Here is a 12,642-nt window from a genome sequence, read left to right as displayed (position 1 = left end):
GCTCATTATCAGGGCGTGGCTTCAGTGGCGAGTATGAAGGGAGGTAGATCTACGGAATTGACCTGCCTGACCTTTGAGAGCCCTAAACCTTCATGGGGGCGCCAATCACCAACAACCAAAATGTGTTCTTAACCTCAAGTCCATGCTGTTGTTGTGTCCTCTCGCTCACGAGCCGCTACAGCCGACCCCACAAACACCTCGACTCCCTCCACAGAAGAAGCTCTTCATCATGTTTCCACTCATTAAGCGGGGCCCTCAGTGCCACTGAGCTGACAACATGGCCCATTGAAGCTCCTCTAATTGCGGTTCCCATCCAAATGAATGGCTGGAAGAATGACGGTCAGTCGTCTGGACTGGTGTGAGACTCTCACAGGTCATTCCTCTTGCTGTCTTTAGCCTGGTTGGTAGCGGTCTCTCGCTCGGTATATGAGCTACGGCCTGGTGTTGAATCTCTCATACGGAGCTAGGGTTCAGGATCACCTGCCGCGTGAATGACGCCCTAAGAGTTTAACAAACTGAATTAGACTTGTCACATGAACTCTGTTAGCTTTCTGCAAATAAGCTTCAGGGCAGGCACTGAACTGCACAGAGCACACTGGAAACGGAAGAGGAGGCCACCAGATCATGAGGCTCTGGAGGAAACTAGACAACAATCCTAAAAAACATAACCACCAGCAACACAAAAATGCTCTGATTTAGCAGCCTCAGAAAGAAGAATTCAACCTTATGGTGCATTGATTTGTGCCTCTTTCGGACCTTTATAAAAGTGAAAGTTATTTTTAATATTCATTTTTATATGTTTTTCCGTAGATAAATTCCCACCACATGGATCAGTCTGTTTTTTTTCTTCAAGAAAAAAAGATATTCATGTTTCTTTGATGCGTCCTGTGCGTCAGAAGACACAACTCAAGACTTGCTCTCCAAAGCTCTCCACCTGCGTGCATGAAGAGCTGAGCTAAAAGACAAAGCTGTTGATCCAGCAGTCAATTTAGGGTGCGACTCTTGGCTGAGGCAGCTTTGGAGTTTTCACCAGAGTGGATGAGGAGCTCTGTCGTTTGAGACTCAAAGTAGATCCCCCACATCAAGAAGAGGGGTCAGTTCAAATGTTCTCCAGGAGCCTGTAGGGGAGGTGTTTCAGACATATGGAGGATGTGGATCAGGATCTAAGGTGGTGGACACCCCAGTACAGGTCCGGGACACACCTGGGAGGCTGGGACCACTCAAGCCTCACCTGGGAACACCTCAAGACTTTGAGTCGGTGGGTTTGTGATGACAGGTTTGTTCTCATTTTGTTTCTTCGCCTCTTTAAAAAGGTTGCATTTCCACCGTCCTCTAGAGTTACGCAAATGCTCAATATGTTTTCTTAAATACTAGGCAATACTTCATGCTTTGTTTGGTCTGAATCAGAGAATAGAGAGGGGAATGTGGAATGAATCTAAAGAACGTGGACGGTGGTGAGCTTGGAATAGAAGCGCTCCAGTCCTCGGAGGCTCATTACGCCATGGCAAAGACGCGATATTGAGATGAGACTGAATTCCTAATGAGTTGTCTGCGCTGCTTTTGTCAGCGTTTCATGTGGCAAAGTAGATCTGTCCGTGTTTGTTCCGTAAGCGCAGACATGCATGAGCTCTGCTGCGTCTTCCTTCTTTCCTTCCTTCCATCCCCCATCTTCCAAAATTCTTCACATGAAACTTCCAGCGCAGCCATCAGCCAACATAAGCATCCTCCCTTCAGTGTCAGTTAGGATAATGTCCGCCTGTCTCGCTCCGCAGGCCTCTCACACTCCACTGTTCTCGCTGATGAGCAAACACACAACAAAAGGCTTTTAGCTTTTACAGTTGGTTTTCGGCAAACATCACAAGTGGGTTCTCAAAAGAGCGCTAACTAGGCCACACTGTGGTATGTGACCCGGGCGATGGATAGATGGCCCCTTTTTTGTTCGCCAACCATCTGATACTCACTCAGTCGGAAACCTGCTCCCGTGGAGCCGCAAGAACAAAAACGGCGGTGTCGTTTACAGGGCTGGACAGAGTCGGGGGATCGGGTGACTCAAACGTGCAGTGAAAGAGCCAGTTTGAAATGCAATGCCACCGACAGCAACGCTGCCACTCCTTTGGGAATTAGTTCGGTAAAAAGACAGAAACCGTGAGCAGCTCATCGCAACAAGGAAGAAGACGAGTGAGGAGTTAAAAGCGGTTGGCTTAGTTCATGGAATACCAGGTCTGTTTTCTGTACCAACTACTCTTCCATTCCAAGAAAAACGACTTTCAGGTTTGGATCTGGTCTTCCTGTCTGCCTTCTCTTTTAGTGGTGCCACAGCAAGTCCTCCATCCTCACCAGTCTTGATCATCCTCCAGTCACGGGTCCAACACCGTCTCTCCTCTCCACAAACCTGTTTCTCCCAACTTCACCTTAGGACGGTGTCTTCCGCTCTGACTCTTCTCACTCCCAAGTCTCATGGCAGTGACCACTCTGTTTTCACCTCCTACATCTTGACTCCCTCTTGTTCACACCTTTATATTCCTCTCATCTTTCACAGCTTGAAATCACTATAACATCAGCAAACATCATCATTTCAGGAGACTCCTTTCGAACCTCTTTTATTAGTCTATCCTGAATACATCTTTATCTCCTCCGTTCCTACTTTAATGACCCTACAAGGTTCTGGTTGCTCAACTGCAGGGATCCAGATTGTGAAACAATAACCTACAGGAAAGGACTCAACCTACTTTGTGCCCCACAAGCCAATCAGCCGGACAGACAGTCACATGATGAAAAACACTCTCCCACAACTACCGGCCTCCTGCAGCAACAACAAAACCGCACGCAAGAAAGATGGAGGAAAGTTCAGGCTGATTATAAGCAGCGGAATATCGAGTCAACGTTGCTCGCATTGGAGGTGCATCGCTTGAACCAGCAAAAACATTACACGCAAAACATGGCTGCCGCAAAAGCAGCACAATCGATCACATCTTCAGCGCAAAAACTAGTGAGAGCAGCACGATTAAAACTCAGCTGCACTCGGCAAACCATCACCAAGTCGTTCAGCAGACACGAATCATGTCCATATATTATTGACATAATATGTATATGATATATTCAGACCCTTTTAGGCAGCCATATTGCCCACCCTGAGTAAGGATCCGTTGGACAGGTTGTCTTTTACGAAGCAGGCGGATCCTCAGCTCCAGAGAAGTGAAACAGGACACGATTGTACAGGCCAGTCGTGACGACGCTGGTCAGCTGAAATCCCTCTGTAGGATCTGGACATTTGATTGATGCAACAAGACCCTTTTTCCTCCGCCTGCACTTGTGACTAATAAACAACTTGATGATTTATCCGTGCCGTTACCTGAAGGTTGCATTTGTTTGGGCATGAATTAGGAAATGAATTCTCACACGGTCACCTTCTCTGATGCAGCCCAGCGTTCAGTAAACACCTGATCAAAGATAGCTGCAGCTAAAGCTGGAAGTCTGGTGGTGGAACACCAGGATTTTCACATTTGATCAGATTGATAAGCCTTGTTTTGGACACCTTCAGGGAGGAACAACAAAGATGTTTGAGCAGGAGCATGAAAGAAACACATTTTTTCTGCTAAGACGTTACGTGAGCAACACAATCTCACGAGACGGATTACCAGTCACACGCGGTGATCTTCCTGCTCCGGCAGATTTAAGAACAACGTTTCAACATATGCTTTGGGAGCCAGCCAGGAGGGTACCAGCAGCCCACGCTGCACATTCACGAGCCGTCAGTACAGCTCAGCAGCACAGCTATTAACCGGCCCCTCCGTGGACGCTGATGGATCCGTTCCTCTCCATCACTGACTCGTCCCGCCGCGGTTCCCGAGCGGGAAGTTTTGTTTTGTGAGTAAAGCGTGTCCATCTATTCGGAGGCAAAACAGTCTTTTTCATTTTTGTTTATGCCTTTAACCCCAGCAGAGGTCACCTTTTCAGAACAAGCTACGAGAGCGGGAGATAATCGTCTGAAGGTTCGTGGGTTTTAATCATTTGTCTCGTGTCACCAACGCAACCCCAATTTTGGGTTTAAGTTCTGCAACCTCCGCTCTTAACCCTGCATGAACGGCATTATACCAATGGCCAAATGCCATCTCCATTTTCTTCTGCTGTCATCTCCACAGGGACAATCTTGTCAGCGTTTCACCACCAGGGCCACCTTACAGCGACTGCTCCCTGCCATAACAATGAACCCATTTTCATGCACATCACATTGTACTGCATTATCTTATTTTTCACGGTAAAATGATGGCTCTAACTACAATATATTGTTGAATGCGTATCTCAATGTGTCGTATCACCACGCCTGTTGTATCGTATCGCAAGACACCTGCCGATACACAGCACTAATGACGACACAAGCAAAGGTCCAGCAACAGGTCTCTGCATCTAGACAGACAAATCGTGATGTAGAGTATTCGTTTTGAACACACACCTGAGCGACCTTTCCCTCTTGTTCTTTCTCACCGTGTCACACAGCCACAATTTACAGTAACACCAAAAAAACTGACAGAACATGGTCTGATGTGACGAGCACCACTCGTAAAGCCAAGTCCTACTCTGTGGAAGATACATGAATAAATGAAAGGTACAAAACAGAATAGAAGGATGGAAAGGCGGGGATCAAAAGAATCCAGAGTCACATGAAAGTTGTGTAAGGAATGAGGCGTCGGAGTGAATCGAAGAAGAGACTTGGAAGTGGGTCATGTGTGTAATGTGTAGTTCAACTGCAGTCTGGACGGCGGTGACTAGATTGTGAATGAAGATCCAGGCCGAGGCCGGTTAGAGATAGCAAAGATTCTCCTGAAGAATCGGATCAAATGTGAGAGTGATCTATGCTGCTGTGACCCTGGGCTACAGTGAGAACATTTGACAAGTCACTGACTATAAAGCTCAACGTGTAGTTCAAGAGCACAGAGAGATCAGCAGCAGAGAATCACTTCCAAACTTGTTTGGACAGACAAAACCGGAGAACTACTGCTAAACATTGGAACCACGCTGAATCAGAACCCCGTCTTGACATTCCTTCTGTTTCCACGGCAACCTGTTACCGGTCCACGGCCGCGCTGGTGAACATTTCTCAGCAGGGATGAGATTCCAGAATTAGTATTCCCGTCAGGAGGAGCGGCTCACCGAGATGTCGAAGAGCTCCTCGGTGTCGTCCAACATGCGGACCCTGATGGTGATGTGGCGCCCGGAGGGCATGGCCGGCGGTCTGTGGCCAGGGTCCAGCGTGCTGATGCCCAGAGTCTCCGGAGCTCCCAGGCGTTGACCGGCTCCGGACACCTTCAGCTCCGGGTCCGGCTCCACCATGATGAGTTCACTGAGAACACAAACAAGAGTTAGACACACACACACGTCTTTAGATTGAGGCGCTAAATGAAACGCCAGTCACAGACAAACACACTAATGGCTGTTAATCCAGGGAAAACACTCTGGATTTTGGAGCCACGAGTTGCGACAGGAAGGCCAGGAGCCCTGAATGACAAGCTGAGTGACTTTCTTCCTCAGCACCTTCACACTCACAACACAAATGCAAAGTGACAACGCTCTCTTCTTCCTGAGACACACTGGATCAGCTAGACCTCAGTCTAAAGAGCAGTAGATCAAACACGGTGGTCAACAGGTGCCAAAGAGCACATCACTTATTTCATACACTGATCTAGACTTTAGATTTTCTTCTGCTTATTATACCAAGAGGGTCGCAGGGCTGGAGTCTGTCCCAGCTACACTGAGTGAGAGACAAGGGACACCCTGGACCAGTCCACTGATAGACAAACACTCAATCATCAATTGTTCTTCGGTAGATTTTGGGCTGCGGGAGGAAACCAGAGTTCAACATGGAAGATCTCATCACACCAAAACCCAGCTCCATTTGACCCCTAAATAAAGCTGGCAGAGCAGCCTGTCAGACACCAGCGGCTTCTACCAGAGACGTATCTGCACTTAGGTCACTATTATATTTGAGCATAAACAAATAATGATGTTGGAGACAAACTCCACTAATAGGTTTCATCAGTTTCACTGTGTCCAACACATGGAATAGAATGAAAATGTATTTATCATGATAATTATTATCAATTATTGTCGCTGATTTATCGCGCTAACTTTTTGGTCTATTTCGCTCATGACTATTGCTAAATAACCTGCAAAACCAAAGTAAACAAGCAAGTCATGACCCTTCAGTTTGTCGTCACTGAAGTGTTGATATTGGACGCTGATTTTTACGGTCACGATGCAAGCTGTCAGGAACACATCACAGCCTTCATCTCAAGGCGAACTTGAGACGGAGAAGTTGCCTGTGGTTCAGGCTGCAGAGAGGTGGCACGGCAGTGGGTCAGCTTGGCAGCCATGGCGTCTCCTCGGGTGTTGACAGACGTATAAAGTGAACATGAGAGAGCAGGCCAGTGCTACAGTACATGGCCGTGACCTCACTGGACGTGAGCGAGCCCAGCGTGGCATCAGAGCGCCGCCCCATCGCACACAGCCCCCGCTGCCCGTCTTCGTTGTACATTCCAGCCGCCTGATGTCACGGTGAGACCTCAGCTCGCAGTTCATCGGCGGTTCAACCGCGGCAGAGGTGAGCCACCGCTGCCAGGGAGCAGCTGAGTGCTCAATAAGGTATTTGAAAAGGAGCAGATAGTGTAATCCAGTGCAGCGGAAAGTAGGCCAAGGACGGCAGATTTGCAAGATTCAAAATAGTTCAGACTACACACGCGCAGCAGGAGTTGTGTTGAGAACATGTGAGGAATTGTTGCTTTTCAGCTTCATTTAGTGGGAGCCGCTTCCTTAATAATGGATGGCTCCTGATCTTGTAGGACACTGAATAATTGCTGTTGTCGAACCTTAATATTCATGACTCCACTCAACACGTTCCGGGTTCCGAGCTCCGACTACACAAAGCCGCTGTCGTCGTAGTGGAGACACCATGGGAAAAGAAATCCACATAAACGCTCATCACCATCAAACGTCAAACCTCAAAGCTTCTCTCCCAGTCCAGGAGGAGCCCAAAAACACCATCTCAAATGGCTTCTCTTGACATGAAGGAGCAGAGTTTCTACTCTGAGCGTCTCCTGGATGACTGAGCTTAACAGTTAGTCAGGGTTCTCCCCAGGGTTGTTTGCTAGTATAGGGACGTCACCGTCGGGGAGTCAGAATTCGAGAGGGGATTGGGGGAGATGGATGGTCATTCTTCATGGTCCACCTTAACAGTCTACCTTAAAAGACGGGGTCCCGCTGGACTGGTGGTCAGGGGGCACATCATGTTGACAAGAAGTGGAGGTCAAACTCCCAGAGTGGGAAGCCTCTAGTCAGCCAATGCTCTGGGAAAAGCCCTTTAAGCACACACATTGGAGAAAACTCATCGCACTTCCGTTGTTATAATGAACACAGTGAAGGCTAAATCGAGACTTGTCTTTTGGCTCAGCTCCTTCCTCCTGAACACCACGCCCCGGACCACCAGCTCCAGTGAGAGGTGGAGGTCCTGGTTGAGACACCCTGCACCCAGGCTGGCTGCGTGCTGATGTTGCCACACAATGCAGCTTGGTGAATTAAAGTTTCATCGCCACGACCTTGTTTCTGGTGAGGCGCCACCACCGATGAAACCCAAGTTCTCCCTACGCAAACGTCCCTCAGCCATTCTCAAACATGGAACTGTGGCTTCACTGGTGACACCTCTGATGGAAACCAGACCCGAGTCATGCCGGCCGGCATCACCTCCCTCATTCGTCCAGTCTCCTGCTGAGTGTGTGGATTTGTGTCGCTCATGACCTGTGTGTGAAACCGGACACTGTTCAAACAGCACAGCAGTGAAACAGGCCGGTGAAAGAGTAACTGTTTGAGCCCAGGGGGACGGGAATCACCGGGTCAAAGACTGGAGTGTTTGTCAGCAGGTAAAGGGAACAAGCAGCTGGCACCTCAGCTGAGGTCAGCGTGTGTCACTCAGCGCACACACACACACACTGCAGCACAATGCCAGGGGGAGAGTCCCAGACCCAAACGGTTCCTGTCTTTGAACTTGTTGGCTAGAAATTCCCCACAAGTGTGTCACAGAGAGCAGTGAAAGGCGGCTCACTGAAGGGCAACAGAGGCTCTCTGTGAGAACACAAGGGCCCCTCAGTGCGGCTGCACAGCTGGACGCCCGAGACAGCCGTGTACCTGAGCAGCGAACACAGATTTCCTCTCACCTTTCAGACACCTGGGTGTGGCAGCCAAGAAGTTGATCGATGCGATGCAAGGCGCTGAAGTGACAGGACAAGACTCGGGAGTCAGACCCGGAGTGTGTGCTCACGGAGCTGCAGGGAAGCTTGTGGAACCTGGTTTGGGTCAGCAGCGCACCTCCAGAGCGACGCAGCCGCAAACATAGCGACCGCGGGCTCGAGCTTCGGCGCAACTACAGCCGCGTCCGTGCGAACATGTGCGGGACGTTATGTTAGACAAGCTAGAAGAGGAAGACTTAACCTTAATCTCCTCGAACAAGTTGGATCACTTCCCTCCACGGGCTCGCACAAGGAGCGGTTCTCACTCACCACGTTCACCGCTCCAGCAACGCGTTCGATCCGAGATTCCTCCGCTGGAAGGTGCGCTCGCATCCAGCGCAAGAAGTAGTCCGGGGAGCGGTGGAGTTTTAGACGGGAACAGATCCAGGGAGACGGCTCTCTGCGGTCACCATGGCGGACGATCGAGGAGCCGAGTGCTTCAGGATTAGACTGAAGTGAACGGCGGATCCTCTCCTGGCGCCTCAGTCACTCACTCACGCGCACGGAGGAGGTGTAGCTCGCCGGCGGAGGAGGGACGGGCTCGCAGCACCACCTGGTGGCCGGAGAACAAACCTCGTACTCTGTGGAGAAATTCAACTGACGCATTAAAGTCCTGTTCGCTGTAAAAATGTCGAAACTGCGTCACTAAATGGCACTTTTTAAGTAGGTAACAGAGATAAACAGAAGTGCCGAGTGTCGCTTGGGCCGCCATGTTGGTTTACATCTCGGCGCGATAAGATTACGTAATTCTTCTTCTTCTTCTTCTTCTTCTTCTTCTTATTGTTGTTGTTGTTGTTGTTGTCACTAATGTATCTTAAAATAATATCAAAAGTGAAAAAGTAGTGTAAAACAATAAAACAGTACAAGTACACAAAAGTACACACCTGTCCTTAAAAATGTTCTATAATTTGCAGTTTTGTGTCAACTGAACTTTGAGTGATAGTAAGTGTCGAAAAGTGCTACACTCAGGAAAGAAACGTCATGTCCTTTGATGTATACATTAATAATAGTTTTCCTAAGGCCAAGGGTGGTGGGGGACATCCCAGCGACTTGATGAGGAGGACTTTTAGGAGCTCTAGTCCCCAGCATGAGGTGTGCTCCTGGTCTCTTCTTGTCTTGTCTTCCTCGCCACTCCAGCGCGGTCTGGCTTGTTGAAGCAGCTGGGCAGCACCTGGTGGTTTCCAGACGAGTCACTCGAGAAGGAGACGTGAGACGTTACATCACCGCTCTCATCCCTGAGTCAGACCTGGCCCACACGTCTGGGAGCGACTGGTGACACCTGACTTGGCAGCAGAACAGATGAAGAGTGCACCGTGAGGAAAATGAGAAACCTGTCGGGTCTTGCTGAGAAGCATAAAAGTTTTTATCTCGCTCATTCCTGCGATGTTTGCTCTGCTCCCAGCTTGATGACAGAGTAAACAGATCAATCATCTAGACAGCTCTGGATCCATCGCCGCTATGGACGGATCAATGGTCAACAAACGACAGATGATCTCATCGATAAACTATCGAGCCGGAATCCTACTCCCTGCTGTGGCCAAAACATTTCAATAGAGATCGGAACTATGCCATAAAACCCGACTAGAGGGAGTGATCGATGACATCAAGACAGAACAGAGTCTCCAGAAGTGATGACCTTCATCCAAAACAAGTGACTCTCCTCCTGAACTGAAGCACTCAAGGCTAAATTCCATAGAGCCAAAACAGTTGCCAAACTTCGGTGGTGTCTTTGACCCAAAGCAGCAGGTGGCATAGAGTTCGGAGACAAAGCTAGGGTCGGCCGATGAGGACCAAGAGTGTTGGAGATGGACATATGCTACGTGTCATCTGAAGCACAGCAATCGAAGACCCTGACTCTTTCCGCGCTCCGGGGCCCGGGGCTTTCACGTCACCCACTCCTAACACGTCGCAGCAAGCAGGACGCGAAGATGAAAGCCAGGCCGTGAGATTTCTCTCTCTGGTCTGCCACCTTCTTCCTGGCAGCGAGCGTCATCTCCCACGCTCGGGTGTGTGGGACTCCAGATCCTGTGTCTTGGCAGCGTCAGAGACCCTGGAGGAGCCGATTTGCAGCCGAGGGAGGGATGAGCGTGAATATCGAGCTGAGGAAAAAGGCGACAGACAATGGCGTGATGGATTAGTTATGTAAGCGATCAAGACGTGGTGCCACATTCGCGGCCATCTTTCTTCCCTTTATGTAACTCGGTTGAAGAGATGAATGGAGTGAATGCTAATTGCTAAAAATACACGACAGGAAAGTTGCTTTGGAAACAAACTTGGATTCAACAGTTTGGCTGGAACGGCTCGGGACGCCTCTCTGTGTGGGCTCTCCGGGCCTGCAGGGGGCTCCTTCTTGGTTCCTTCCTCTGAGCCCAGATTTACACCAGCAAAATAAGAATGCAACATTGCCCACATCTTCACCCCTCTCTGCTCCATTCCCGACCAACTTTGAGGTCATTAGAGTTGCTATTTCCACCAGCCCCCCGCTGCTGCAGTCACTCACCCCAAACACACACGGGCTCCACACTGCCGCTGTCGTGCACTAACTCTTCTTAACTGCCATTGCTGCTCGCCCAACATGAGCCCGCCTGCTCTGCTTGAACTCCATTTGCAATATCTCACGCTGTTCATGCGTCATGAATTCCGTTCTGTGTGTGAAGGTGCGTGTCCTCTATTTCAGTTAAAATAACAGCAGGCAGCTACACACACTGAAAACAAGGGTAAATTGAGGTTTTAATGGGAAATACATATGATAACGCTCAGACTCCGAAGCACGTTTTGGGACCAACCATTCTGGTTTTCTGCCATCTGGTCGTGGAAAATACGGAGCACACATTAAGAAGACACGACTCAAGTCCAAGTCTGAGGCTGGGTGACAGAGCTCCTCCCTCTCACTCCGAGTGGTGGGGGAGTTTGTCACAAATGGTGTCACATGGGGGATTGTCAAGTGGATTCTTTGGTCGTCATGGTGTTGACCCACAGGAATAACAAAATCTGCCTGAAGCGGTGTTGTGGTCAAGATCGTGTCAAGACCGGCGCATACAGAGACCGAGACACAACTGAATACAGAAGCGACTACTGGCTTATTCCCATGAAGGCATTCCTGTCCTTGATTTATTTTGGGGAAATGCCCGAAATAAAAATAAAAAAATACTTGCCAATATGACTAATGGACTGATGCTTGTGTATTCTGTCTCCAGTTTGCTCTTGGTCTCTGAATGCCCTGGTCTCAATGGTTTGGTGTCTCCAACCTCTCCCCAAAAATGCAAAGCTCATTCTCTGAGGTGAGTCAGCACATTTCCACTGTGTGCTCTGAGTTTGTGAACTGAACTTCTCACACCACTTAAGTTCGAGCAGAACCTCGTAGCAGATGTTAAAGATCGCAGCCCCACAAGCAAAGGACTGGTCGCTGTCGAACGTTTGTTCTCATTAAAGCGTCCGCTGGAGACGCCAGGGACCCTTCTGCTTCATACACTCATTTAGGAAGCTGAAGAGCGAGTGAGTGATTCAGGTCCTTAATGAAGCCCGCTGAGACCTGTGGCGGCGTCGCCTCACACAGCGGCCTGTTCATCACGCTGACAAACAACTGTCAACGCAAACAGCAACACTTGCAGGCTGCAGGTCCTCACAGGGTCCCAGACACCCGCCAGGATCTCACCAGGGCCCAGCCGAGGGGGGAGCAGGGAGGACGGACACCACGATGTGTCAGGGTGGTCAAGGTGGTGCTGCAGGAGTGTTTGAGGTAACGTCGCTTTAAAGGTCATCAGGAGAGTGAGAGGAACAAAAACTCTTCTTGTTGCTCCACAGCTGTGGAAGGTGGCGATCGAAGTGATGAGCCACAGGGTCGTGGTGGGCTCTGAGCACAGGGGAAACAGATTCTGAAGTGAGAGCTTTGCAGTACTCTCTCAGGCCAGCTGGGGGCGGACTGCGCAGAAATGAGATGCTGCTGAAAAATTCCTCCTGTGTTCTGTGGAGAAGACCATACTAAAAACAGATTCGACTTTTATTTATTTACTCAATGCGGATTGTTTCTCGCCCCGGTAAATCCAGACTAACTCAAGTCCACAACCAAAGTTGTCTGTGTTTACGTCTTGGATTGAGCCCAGGGAAAGAGTCCGCAGTGTGAAGGCCAGCTGTGGATCATGATGTGCGACTGAAAGAATGCACTGACTCAGAGGAAAGGGAGGGGACAGGTGTTGAGGTCGGTCGCTGGGGATCAGAGAGCACACAAGATGGCTTCCTAGTCCAGCGGTTTTCAACCGGGAGGCTGCACAGACTGTCAGGTGTGGCGTGGGAAAATGATCCAGTTTCACCTCATGTGTCTGGAGATAGAGGTGGGCGATGTGATGACATGAAATGATGACAATGA

At 49.5% G+C, this 12,642-nt stretch overlaps 1 protein-coding gene across 1 annotated transcript in view; it reads right to left on the bottom strand.

Annotated features, from left to right (window-relative positions):
• Positions 1-8,951, bottom strand: part of LOC128766456 (FERM, ARHGEF and pleckstrin domain-containing protein 1-like) — a 42,058-nt gene extending 33,107 nt beyond the window's left edge. Inside the window, exons 1-2 of the mRNA XM_053878109.1 lie at positions 8,547-8,951; positions 5,152-5,341 (exon numbers count right to left, since the gene is read on the bottom strand). Coding sequence (XP_053734084.1) covers positions 5,152-5,331 — 180 coding nt within the window. The 5' untranslated portion in view covers positions 5,332-5,341; positions 8,547-8,951. The remainder of the gene's footprint in view (positions 1-5,151; positions 5,342-8,546) is intronic.
• Between the last annotated feature and the right edge of the window lie 3,691 nt (positions 8,952-12,642).

This window comes from Synchiropus splendidus, chromosome 10, assembly GCF_027744825.2.
Source record: "Synchiropus splendidus isolate RoL2022-P1 chromosome 10, RoL_Sspl_1.0, whole genome shotgun sequence".
NCBI classification, from domain to species: Eukaryota; Metazoa; Chordata; class Actinopteri; order Syngnathiformes; family Callionymidae; genus Synchiropus; species Synchiropus splendidus.
This window is presented reverse-complemented; position numbering and strand designations above follow the sequence as displayed.